This window comes from Mauremys mutica, chromosome 16 (genome assembly GCF_020497125.1).
Source record: "Mauremys mutica isolate MM-2020 ecotype Southern chromosome 16, ASM2049712v1, whole genome shotgun sequence".
In the NCBI taxonomy this organism is placed as follows: Eukaryota; Metazoa; Chordata; order Testudines; family Geoemydidae; genus Mauremys; species Mauremys mutica.
This window is the reverse complement of record NC_059087.1, coordinates 22,443,451-22,456,780: the sequence shown is the minus strand read 5'-3', so window position 1 is coordinate 22,456,780 and position 13,330 is coordinate 22,443,451. Positions and strand designations below refer to the sequence as shown.

Sequence of the window (13,330 nt, the reverse complement as noted above, 5' to 3'; positions counted from 1 at the left end):
ATCAAGTTCAGTGCATTCAGGTGATTGGTAACATCTGTTAGAAAAGCAAGGTTGCAGATAAAAGTGGAATCAGCAAGCTGTGGAACCTCCTTGTTTTTCATCTTCATGAAGGAATCAATCTCCTCTCTATGTGCAAAAAAATGCTTTAAAACATTTCCACAACTCAGCCATCTAACTTCAGTGTGATACAGAAGTTCTCCATATTTGCTGTCCATACACTGACTTCAGTGGAGCCAGGATTTCACTCTAAATAATTAGGGACAAATCTGGCAAACTCCTGTTGAGACAGCAAAGAATCCTGTGGCACCTTATAGACTAACAGACGTTTTGCAGCATGAGCTTTCGTGGGTGAATACCCACTTCTTCGGATGCAAGCAGTGGAAATTTCCAGGGGCAGGTGTATATATAAGCAAGCAAGAAGCAAGCTAGAGATAACGAGGTTAGATCAATCAGGGAGGATGAGGCCCTGTTCCAGCAGCTGAGGTGTAAAAACCAAGGGAGGAGAAACTGGTTCTGTAATTGGCAAGCCATTCTGTTGAGACAGATCCTTTGAGGAGCTGAGCATGCCCAACTGGAATTTAGGATGTTCAGCTGGTACTTGGTATATTGCAGGATGTTGCACAAGTGAAGTTTTTCTGAGTCAAAATCCTGAATCTCAGGATTTGATATATGGTCAGTATTTAAAAAAAACCATCATAAAACAACAACTAGAAGACCTTTATAGCCTTTGTTCCCCTGAGGTGGAGGGTTCCTCTTCAAATAAAGTTAGTACACTTATATCTTCTACATCTTGATGGAACATATCCACCAACACCTTATCAGCACACATTGCCACTTTAATGTCTTGTTTTGTAATTTCATAATGTCTTGTATTTTGTACGTAATTCCTAACCAGCTTTAAGATATCTGCAGAAATGCATGGTAATACTGCTACTATGTAAACAGATACTTCGTGGTCAATTTTATAACCTAGAACTTCTTTTAACAAAGGATGGATTTTTTTCTACAGAGAGAGATAATGGATTTCTTCATTCCCTCTTTTCAATAGCAGAATGGGCATCAGCTATTGCTCATTTATCAACAGGACGAGGAAAACTTTTATGAACACAATCCTCTATATAAAGAAAGCTTCTCGGCTGGGCTTGGCATAGCATATTCAACAACTGCAGAATTAATGCCTCAACATATTGTAAAGCATCTTCAGACGAGGAAAGTTTAGGATGGACTTGCACCGGAACCTTTTTGAGGGCTGGCACCAGCTGCCCCCGCCACTTGGGCTGAAGAACTTGTAGAGCAGCGGCAGTGCTTGCATCCGACTGCTGGCGGGCTCCTCGCAGGGCCTGGGACCAGGCAGGCGGGATCAATGGTCAGCCTGGTGCAGCAGCCGAGGACAACTGGAGGACAGCGGCAGCACCCGCCAGAGGCAGGATTCAGTGCTGGGGGGGCAGCGGCAGCATCCCAACACCCCCCCCCCCCACACACACACACACAGGGCCCCAAGGCCAGAGGCAGGGCCCCGAGGCCGGAGTGGTGTCTCTAGTCTCTGTTTGTCAGAGGGTGGAGATGAATGGCAGGAGAGAGATCACTTGATCATTATCTGTTAGGTTCACAGGATACTGGGCTGGATGGACCTTTGGTCTGACCCAGTATGGCCATTCTTATGTTCTTATAGGATTTCTATTTAAGTATGTACAATAGAGTACCTGAATTTGAACATATCTCATTTAAGATGCTGAAGTTAAGCCAATGCATAAACTGAAGTTAAATTAATACAGTCGAACCCATTTATCTCGACCTCGGTTAACTTGCCAACCCTATTAAGTCGACGTTTTAGTAGCGGAACCGCCAAACTCCCTCTTTGTCTTATCTGTTTCTCATCGGTTATGTCGATTCTTTAATCTCGCCGAACCCTAATATCTCGAGCACAGAAGAGCTTTTGCCACTAACCGAGGTCGAGATAAATGGGTTCGACTGTAACTCCGGCGGCGGCCCTGCCCGGCTCCTGCCGCATCCCTCCCCGGCCACGCGACTCCTGCCCTAGCCCCGGCTCCCCAGCCCCGCGGTTCCCCGCGTACCCGCCCGTCCGGCCCCGCTTCCCCGGTCCCCGGTTCGCCGCCCGCCCGTCCGCCCGGCCCCGCTTCGCCGGTCCCCGGTTCGCCGCCCGCCCGTCCGCCGGCCCTGCTTCGCCGGTCCCCGCCGCCCGGCCCCGCTTCGCCGGTCCCCGCCCGCCCGGCCCCGCTTCGCCGCCCGCCCGGCCCCGCATACCCGGTCCCCGCCCGCGCCCGCCGGCCCCGCATACCCGGTCCCCGCCCGCGCCCGCCCGGCCCCGCATACCCGGTCCCCGCCCCCGCCCGCCGGCCCCGCATACCCGGTCCCCGCTTCGCCGCCCGCCGCCCGTCCGCCCGGCCCCGCTTCGCCGGTCCCCGCTTCGCCGCCCGCCTGGCCACCCGGCCCCGCTTCGCCGGTCCCCGCTTCGCCGCCCGCCCGCCCCCGCATACCCGGTCCCCACCTGCCCGCTCGGCCCCGCATACCCGGTCCCCGTTTCGCTGCCCGCCCATCCGTCCGGCCCCGCTTCGCCGGTCCCCGCTTCGCCGCCCGCCCGGCCCCGCTTCGCCTGCCGCCCGCCCGGCCCCGCTTACCCGGTCCCCGCTTCGCCTGCCGCCCGCCCGGCCCCGCTTACCCGGTCCCGCTTCGCCTGCCGCCCGGCCCCGCTTACCCGGTCCCGCTTCTTTGGCTGCCCGGCTCCGGGTCCCCGTCCACGGCCGCCTGGCCCCACTTCCCCGTCCCGCTTCGCCGGATCCAGCCACGTGCAGGCACCGCGGTAAGGGGGCAGGGAGGGGGTGTTGGAGAGAGGGCAGGGGAGTTCAGGGGTGGGGGGGTGGATAGGGGTTTATCTCGATCATCGGTTATCTCGACTATTTTTGGCAAACCCCTAGGCCGGCGACATAACAGGGTTCAACTGTAAAAACCTTAGTGTGTTTGCAGACAATTCAGAAACACGAGGAAGGCTATAATGACTGAATAGTTCACCCAACTCTGCTGTCAAACAAGCACCTTCTCCTGTTATGATGACAGCATAAATGTCCTCCCCATGCCCTGGCCCCGCCCCCACTCCACCATTCCATGAGGCCCTGTCCCTGCCACGCCTCTTCCCATCCCTTCCCCAAAGTCCCCGACCCAACTCCGCCCAAATTCCAACCTCTTCCCCAAATACCCACCCTGGGCCCACCTCTTCTCCACCTCCTCCCCTGAGTGCACTGCATCCCCGCTCCTTCCCCTTCCGTCCTGGAAAGTCCTAAGCGCCGCCAAACGCTGGGAGGTAGGCGGAGGAGCGGAGACATGGCGCACTGAGGGAGAGGAAGGAGGGGCGGGGGTGAGGGGAGCTTGGCTGCCGGTGGGTGCAGAGCACCCACTAATTTTTCCCTGTGGGTGCTCCAGACCCGGAGCACCCATGGAGTCTGCACCTATGGTGGGCCGCAGGAAATAGCTCCGCAGGCCACATGTGACCTATGGGCCGCATGTTTGAGACCCCTGCTCTAACCTAAAACTTACATACAAGATTAAGACACTAATTAATCCAATGCTGAGATGGGACATCAACAATTCATGCTGGATGCTAACAACGCCATGGCAACCCTTCTTTGGTTTATGCTGTGTTGAGTACTTAGCTAAAAAACATCCTACATTGTCTCCCCAATACATGCAAAGCTGGAGGCCTCTTACATTACTAAGGTAGTGTTACTTTATTGACAGCATCCAACACAATGGGGCCCTGGCCACAACTACCTTCCCTCAACCAGTACCAACTTGTTCTAGAGTGAATGCAGAAGAGAGGAACTACTCTAGTTCACTAAAGAAACAGAGCTCTTTCTGCTTCTATCAACTTTCACATGCAAACCAAAACAAGTGGCTGGGCAGGAGCAGATTGTTCCATTAGCCTGTCTTCATAAGTATAAATTGACAGAATGTGAATCAGGCCATCTAAAAGTGACAAGACCTTATAACACAACTACAAGAGAGATTACAGCAGTTAGAAAATGGATAAAACAGGCTATTCAATGTCTGTTCCCTTTCTTCTACCAGTACCAATTTCAGATTACTTCTTAGATGACCAAGTACAGTCTTGCAACTTTTGTCTTGAAGTATGAAACAAGTTATATCAAAGTGATTCCACTGAACAAACCTGAATACAACTTCAATTGCCTCACACTTCTCATTAAACATTTGTGTGGGTGAGGTTTTACCTTTTGCCAGCAGCAGGGCACTTGAGGAAGGAAGGTTTTACTTAAGTGTCTTGACCTATAAGTATCATAGTCCACATACATCAGTTCAAAAATAATCAACATGAATGGTAGGAATCAGCTAGAAATCAGAACTGATTTTGAGAGATGTCAGAAGGCCAAGCACTCTTCAGCTGCTTCCTGATCAAGAAACCACTTCACCAGATGAGATTAGGCAATGTAATCAGAGGCAGAAATGAGATTTTAATCTTTTGTCTGAGGAGGTATTTAATATCTCTCTGCCAGATAAACCATTATAAGCAAATCTCCTTACTGTTTAACTATGTATACTTAGAGAAATTAAATCTTTATTTTGAAACAAAAATTCACAAACTATGATCTAAGGACCACTGGTGGTCAGGAAACACTCTGATCTGCAGAAAACTATCTGGATACATGATGCTAACTTTCCTCTTTGTTTTCAGCTGCTAAATTGCATTTAATGTATCTTTAGATATTTATAATCACTTTCCTAGCATTATTTTTCCATGTAACCAGTTGCTATTCTATCATGGATGTAAAAAGGAAGGTGCTCCAGATAATCACAAATGGGTGGGGAGAAGTCTATTGAGATGTGATCTATGCCATGAAAAGTTTAAGAGTTCATTTTACAACTATGTGAAAAACAAAATCAGGTCTACTAGCCTTCGACTGTCTGACCCTTTACTCGAGACACGTCTCCAGGAGCAGGAAATGTTCATGTATTAAACAGTTAAACAAAATTAAAACACTATCCCATTCATGACTATCATGAAAATCTGTACAATTCACTCAAAATCAGAGGCACTGGGGAAAAAAAAAAAAGATACTCAGAGAATGAAGGAGGAAAGAATTGTGTGGAGTGATCACTTGTATATTTAAGCAGAAATCTCACTTTCTTAACTATTAACACTGAGGCTACAACTTTGCCACTCCTGGCCAAACCAGCACAAACACTATTTGCTGGTGGAAGGCAGGAAAGAGTCAATACAGTCCCTTTTCCTCACACCTAGTAGAATCCTTCCATTACTGCTAGAAACTAATCATCTTCACTAGCTCACATTGATTTAAAGTGGCTTGTGTTGCTGCCCACTGCGATAGTTTTTCCTTAAAGGTATCCAGAAGTGTAAAGGAGTTTTAGAGGTGTTAATATAAAAATACTGTTTTGCAAACAGACAAAACCCCACCACATTACTGCAATGAAAGTTAAGTGAACAACTCCAGCAATGTGAGTTAAGTGAACAATTGTACAGACTCTCCATTAGCTTGCCACATATTTTACAAAGGTTTGCCAAGTGCGGTCTAACATTTTACTTGTATGACTCAGGAATGTACTTTGGCAGTAAATATATAAACTGGGACTTGACCCACATTTCACATACTTACCATCCATGAGGAGCCAGTGGCCAGTTAGGACCCAGATAAGGACAAGCATAACAGACAGGGAGAATGAGAGCAGCTCAGCAGCAGTGAAACGTCCACAACAACCAAAGGAAATCCTGGAAACAACACACCATATTAGTTCAAAGATTTAATGCTTTAATATTTAAAGAACAGAAAAACCTCTGGCTCTGTTTGGACGAGGCTCATTAGTAGTAATATTCATGAAAGATGCCAGAGAGAAGTTCTCTTTGCCACAAAATAGGTACCAAAGGCAGCAGCAATTAAAGGCTTTATCCACATTTAAATAACTTGCCTAAATCCTGAAGTGGAGGGATGAAAGGGTTAGTCTATGTCCATGTACATGGATTTAAATCCAAGCAGTTTAAAACAGTGATTTTTATCATTATTTAAATCAGCAAACAGGACACTTGATTTAAATCAATTTTAATCCTGTTTTACATTTGTATATAGGTATTTTCCTAAAGAAAGATTTATTCTCATTAGTAAATATTAAAACATGTTTATTTGCAACTAAATATAACCTTTACACTAAATTTAGTGCTTCATTTTGCTAAACAGGTAGATACACTATATCCACACATTTATTTAAGCAGTTATATAGTTTAATTTACATTTATTCAGATTCTTAATTTTTACATATTTTATGTTAGAAATTGGTAACAAAGCATTTCATATATACTAGATTCACTTTTTACTTGTGATTTGTATCTACTTTAATAGAAATTAGAATTCACTTAAAAATACATACAAAACCAATTTTAAAATGCTTTTTTATTAGTTAAATGAAGGTATCGCTAATGTGTTGGATACATTACAAAGTTTAGCATTTAAAGCTAATTACTAATCAAATGAAGTTTCTGTAGTTAGTAAGTAGAAATTATTAATTCTGGTCATCATGTACTTCAAGATTTTAGAACTAGCAGATCTCATCCGCTCACAGCTAATTTTATTAATAAATTGGAGGAGGAAAACAAGCTCTCGATTTTTCAGTTCCCAATTGGTTTCTTAAAACTTTGAATTAACTAGTCGTTGAACTAACTGATTAAAGTGAAATGAAGAAAATATTCTCTCTGCAAATACAGAGCAGAAGATAGAGAGATTTAAATAAATCAATGTATCAAGTATCAAAAGGAAGTTTAGCACTTCAACAAATACTTGCTTCAGGTGCTTAACCAGGTCAGAGGTCTGACTTACTTTAAAACTTCAGCAGCAAACATGTACTGTTTACCTTAAAAAAACAAATGTACTATACTAAATTAAAATCTTTTAAAAATTAGGCCGTCATAATTTCAAATTTATTTTTAGAGAGGTTTATTCTAAAAATAAACCTGTATTTAATTTAAATAAACTGATTTAAATCACAAAAAAATCAGCAATTTTTATCCATCCTGGTCTATGTCCATTTAATTCTTGGCTCTTCTGCTGAGACTGTTATCAGGGTTGACTATCAACTGGTACTGAATATGATGGTTTTGCAATACAGACTCCTGTCCGCAAGACTAGCAACTCATTTTAAAAAGGGCATTAAACAGCTGTCGTTCATGTTAAGGTGGCTTTTGCAAGGTCACTATAGTCTTTGAAACCTCTAGAGTTAATGAGCATAATGCAACTGTGTTAGCTTAATATAAAAGTCCAACCCCAGTTCCTAAGCACAATGAAATCTCACCCAAAGCAAGCCAAAACTTCTGAAAAACACTGAAGAACACTAATCCCCTGCAATAGTATCATATTTCCCATGCTGGCAAGTGTGCATGACAGGCAGAAATTGTGCTTCCTAGCTTCAAAGTGGGAACATGGTTTTGGCAAAGAGAACCAGAACTATACAAACAATCTGCACTAGAGCCCTGGAGTTAGTGCTAGTAGCAGAAACCCCAGTTAAAAAAAATCTCATTAAGAGAAATAAATGCAGCATACAAAAGAAAAGCAAAAGATTTATCAAGTCCTTACTTGTTTTGAGGAGAACAAGGTCGTGTTAAATACTGGCACATCGGGAGCAGAAGGAAAGCAAAGGCTATTGTTGCAAGGACTAGAAAAAGAGAAAATGTAACATTAGTACATTCAGATCCATTTTCTACTGTGTGCAAACAGTTCCCACTTTGAGAAAGCTTTGTGACAATATCTTAGTATATACTACAGCATTTATTAAAGGAAAAACTGTTTACGGCTAAGATTTCTTTTGCAGGACTTTTATAAATGAAATGTGCAAATAAGTTCACACTTCAATTTACTATCAACTAATATTATACAATTAAAAAACGTCACAGAAGAAAACACACAGATTGCCATTTTTCTTAATAGTCTTCAAGTCACTTGGGGCCACATTCAGAGAAGCAAAATACTGTGTCCAATTATTCCAACAGTCAGCCATAATGGAAAAAGATACATTGCAATCTGGTTATGAAACACTCCCAAAATGCTGCATCATATCAACACGGACTATTCTAACGCCCCAATCCTCCTAAACACTGAAACACACGAATAGTCTCATTGACTTCAGTGACAGTACTCCCATGGGTAAACAAGCTCATACACAAGTGCAAAATGGTTAGGGCCTAAATAGGGAATAAACTCTGCTATAGGGTTATCTTCAGACCATCTAAACCTGTCTCACTCAACCTATTGTCCTCATTCAATCATGTTTTAAGGGTAGATTTCAGGGTAGCATAAAATCTTCCTATCTGCAGTGAGTCTAAGTCTAGCAACAAAAACCACTGAGTCAACTATACCAAACTACATGTTCTTTTATTCTCTCCTCTAAGCACCTAAATTCTGATTTCAGCCTTAACTTGTTCCTGAAAATCTGAGCTGCTCTCGCTACCTCAGGATTATTTCAAGGTTGATTGCTTTTTCCTGAACCTAAATAATAAGGTTACCTTTTCTTTTCCACATTTTACTTATAACTCTTTATTCATTACAGACAAGTCGCATCTTAGGCGCATTTAACATGCGCAAATTCAGCTTTGTGCGGTTGGCAAAAACAGGGGAAAAAAAGAAAAACAACAACATAAAAACTGCATCTGTAGTGCAGGCGATTCCGCCTGCCATTCAACTCAATGAGTGTTTCACTATACGCGGTTTTCGCTTTACGCGCTAACCATGAAACGGAACCCCCGCGTAAAATGAGACTTGCCTGTACTAAAAATGAGAAAAAACTATTGAAGTACAACTTAAAACAAGAATTAGGAATGGAAGTTGAGAATTCAAAAATGTATATCAAATGTTACAGTAAGATGTACAAGTATAATAATCCACATTTTTAGTAATTCACTGTATAGTAATCCACATCTTTCACTTATGTTTCCAACAGTGAAGCAAGATTATTATAAAAACCTATACCAAAGCGCTCAGATACCTAATATTTTACAAATTTTCACAAACTTCTACATTTTCTATGTCGTATATTTATCTTATCAGCACAGCTGCAAAGTTTAACAGCTATTGATATATGTCTATATTTATAATACAGTCATTTTTCTTCCAACTGAACGCTGTCTTTTAGCACCACAGAATCCAATTCAGGATCAAATACCTCATAAATCAAAATGTGACTCTAAAGTTACAGCACCACACAAAATTACATCAAGTGATGTTTTAAAGAGTGAGGTAATAGGATGCGTAAAGAATGATGTCAGCAGCACTTATGCAGTTTTTAGAACTGCTGTGGTAAAAGAGGATTGCAACAGCAATGGAAGAAGCCCTCCACTTTACCCCATCACTTTTAGGTGTAGAGACAAACTACATGTTCTTTTATTCTCTCCTCTAAGCACCTTTTAGGAGACAATTTTCTTCTTCCAATTAAGATGTGTAATGGAATAAAAGATTCTCTTTAGTGCATAGCTTAAATCAATACAGCAATGTTTGGAAAAAGTCAATTGACCAAAGGGAGTCCTGTTGTAACTTCCTACACGTAAAGTTTCACACATCATATTTTGCAACTATCACCACATAATTCAATATTATGTTGAAGTTGTTAAATTACTTAGGGAGGAAAAAGTCTTTAATCCTACCAAAAAGAAAAAGTGCTTGTTCATAGTAATGGGCCCACAGAAAACTAAATGTGTTTCAGGGGAAAGGAAGATCTAAATTTCTCCACCCTAATAATGGTCTCCATGCTGATGTGTAGTTTCAATAGCAAATTCTGCAACATAAGGGACAGTATCCTCCATAAGGCAAGACCAATGAATAAAACAATAACTCCATCACAAAAATAAATGGCTTCAGGGAAATAATTGTTCCAATACCATTTACCCCATTAGATTCATCCAACAAGAACAAAACAGAAGAATCTACCACCACCCTCAATCTACACCCCCAAACATAATATAGCCTATATATACACACATTACATTGCAAATAAAGTGACAAATATCAGGGAAAAAAAATCTGAAGATGAAAAGGGATTAACATGCTGCAATAAAACAACATCAAGGAAGGGAACAGTAGCCTACATAAAGCAGAGCTGACAAGAATCAACAATTAAGGGAAAGGGTTTATGACCCAAGTGCCATATAAAGTTACCCAATACTGGAAGAAAAAAAAGAAAAAAAAAGTTTTAACTGATAAGGTCACAGAAGGGTTTTTAAAATCACCTCTTCACAGAATCAGCTTGAGGGTACAGGACAACAATTTTTGCTGTGTGTAGCATATTCATGGCTCTGCCAAACAGGAGCAGTAGGAAGCACCTTCTTACTGATACCTTGATCAGCAGTGTTCTGAAGAACTGCAGGAGCAGGGCCAAAAGGCCACTATAATTTTTTTCTGAAGTCAAAGTGGTTGACATTTACTTGTATGCAAAAAATCTAAGCTAAAGCAGTTTCTGAACTCTTAGAAGACGTAGCCTGCAAAGTTGAGAGGCTTGTTGACCTGCAATTCACTGATTTTAAAATATATTTGTAATGCCCTAATCAATAAAAATTGGCAAAGGGAAATGTGGAGAATTAGGACTAAGTTAATATTTTGTTATTTATGCATTACACTTAAAGGAAACTAGCCCTATGCCAAGGAGTTTACAGTCATGGTTAGATAAAATTTGCCATGACACAGAAAGCAGGAACAGCCAAAAGGGTGAAAATGTGAAGGGGTGGCACTACCATAGTACAAAGTCATATGGTTACTTATTTGCTTTTTATTTTATTTACAATGGTTACCAAGTTAAATTTTTATACACATTCATTCAAAATGTACAAAAATCAAAGTCATAGAAATGTAGCATTGGAAGGGACCTTGAGAGGTCTTCTAGTTCAGCCCCCAGTGCTGAAGCAGGACCAAATATACCTAAACAATCCCTGACAGGTATTTATCTAACCTGTTCTTAAAAACCTCCAATGATGGAGATTCCACAACCTTCCTTGGAAGCAGGGGCGGCTCCAGGCCCCAACACGCCAAACGCGTGCTTGGGGCGGCATGCCGCGGGGGGTGCTCTGCTGGTCGCCAGGAGGGCAGCAGGTGGCTCCGGTGGACCTCCCGCAGACGTGCCTGTGGAGGGTCCGCTGGTCCCGCAGCTCCGGTGGAGCATCCGCCAGCACGCCTGCGGGAGGTCCACCGGAGCCGCGGGACCAGCGGACCCTCCGCAAGCACGTCTGCGGAAGGTCCACCGGAGCCGCGGGACTGTCGACCGGCAGAGCGCCCCCCGTGGCGTGCCACCGTGCTTGGGGTGGCAAAATGGCTAGAGCCGCCCCTGCTTGGAAGCCTATTTCAGAGTTTAACTATCCTTGTAGTTAGAAAATTATTCCTAACATCTAACCTAAATCTCCTTGCTGCAAGTTAAGCCCATTACTTCTTGTCCTACCTTCAGTGGACTTGGAGAACAATTGATCACTGCCTTTTTTATAACAGCTCTTAACATATAACCACCGCCATCCACTAGCCAGCAATCTTGCCAAACAAGGAAATTAGGCTAGTTTGGAATGATTTGTTCTTGACAAATCCATGCTGGCTGGCTATTCCTTATAACCCTATTATCCTCTAAGTGCTTACAAACTGTAATAATTTGTTCCAGTATCTTTCCAGGTCCCCTTTTTAAAGATAGGTGCTATGTTAGCGGTTCTCCAGTCGTCACCCATCCTCCATGAGTTCTCAAAGACAATCTCTAATGAGGCTGCTTCAGCTAGTTCCATAACCACCTTAGGGTGAATTTCATCAGGTCTTGCCAACTTGAAATACAGGGGGGAGGGATAGCTCAGTGGTTTGAGCATTGGCCTGCTAAACCCAGGGTTGTGAGTTCAATCCTTGAGGAGGACACTTAGGGATCTGGGGCAAAAATTGGTCCTGCTAGTGAAGGCAGGGGGCTGGACTCGATGACCTTTTGAGGTCCCTTCCAGTTCTAGGAGATTGGTATATCTCCAATTATTATTTATTATATTATTTATTTAACTTAACTAAATACTGTCTTTAACCTGTTATTTACCTATTTTGGCTTGCATTCCTTCCCTCCGTGTCATTAGTATTGTGTTAAGTATCTGGTCACAATTTACATTTTAAAGTCAAGGATAAAGGAAAATAGAAACCGCTCAGCCTTCTTGATATCGTCCATTATCAACTCTCAATATTGTCTGTTATCAACTCTCCTTCTCCCCTAAGTAGAGGGCCTACAGTTTCTTTCATATTTCTTTTGCTCCTAATGTATCTATTGAACCTCTTTTTATTGTCTTTTATGTCCCTTGCTTGATGCAACTCATTTTGTGCCTTAGCCTTTCTGATTTTGTCCCAACATGTTTGTGCTTTTCTTTTGACCTCATCCTTAGCAACATGTGCATGTTTTAACGTTTTGATTTTCAGGTCATTAAAAAGCTCCCCGTGGAGCCAAACTAGCTTCTTACTATTTTTCCTATCTTTTCTTTGCATGAGGATAGTTTGCTGCTGTGCCTTCAATATTTAACAAGGATAAACAACAAAAACAATAGGGAAAAGACCAAAAGAACGCTCTGAAATTAAAAGCATTGAGGAAAAAGAAAACCAGAGTTAAAGTGGGGAAGAAAATGAAAAATATAAAAGTCTGGATTCTGAAGCTATCCACAGTTATGGGCAGTAATTTATAATTTACACTACATTTTATTTCTAAATGTTCCTTCTACATCGCCCCAGAAACTTGGCCAATTTATCATTCAAATGATTTATCAGAGTCTTTAAAATAGTGTAATTATAGAATTACAACCCTTGAGAGTTGTCAGGTCATAACATTTTTCATATACTTGGATCACATGATCCATAAATGCATTTCAATTCGTAGTTACAAGACTCAGAATGCTTAACATTTCCTGTTTGAGACTGATGAACATGAATAGAAGAGAATGTAGTCACCTGCTGTGCATATCGTAAAGACTACTTGAACTGAATCAAAGAAGAAGAACATGACTAGGAGAGAAACAGACGCTCCAATCGGAAGGAACAGTGCCTGGGTGGAATCAATGGTCTGGATACCTGCAGGAGAAAGAATAGAACAGGTTTCATTTATGGGATTTCTCAGCACACATACTAAAACAGAATATCCTATTTAGATCCTCTCCTAGTCTGTTTTTGTAGTCCATCTCCCAGATGTATCCAAGGACTCTATAGAGAATTTAGTCATTATACTGCTGACTGAAGAATACTGATTCTAAGATATCCATTTACTTTCAAGGAAATACATCAGGGCCCGGTTACAGTACTGAATGCAAAGATGGTTCTTC

The 13,330-nt window shown here is 42.4% G+C and overlaps 1 protein-coding gene across 2 annotated transcripts in view; it reads right to left on the bottom strand.

The window, feature by feature from the left end:
• Positions 1 to 13,330, bottom strand: part of SPPL3 (signal peptide peptidase like 3) — a 139,703-nt gene that overhangs the window by 22,043 nt on the left and 104,330 nt on the right. For both annotated transcript variants that reach the window (XM_044990527.1, XM_044990526.1), the window contains 3 exons: positions 12,963 to 13,082; positions 7,611 to 7,689; positions 5,646 to 5,758 (listed from right to left, as the gene is read on the bottom strand). In XM_044990527.1, the coding sequence (XP_044846462.1) occupies positions 5,646 to 5,758; positions 7,611 to 7,689; positions 12,963 to 13,082 (312 nt within the window). The remainder of the gene's footprint in view (positions 1 to 5,645; positions 5,759 to 7,610; positions 7,690 to 12,962; positions 13,083 to 13,330) is intronic.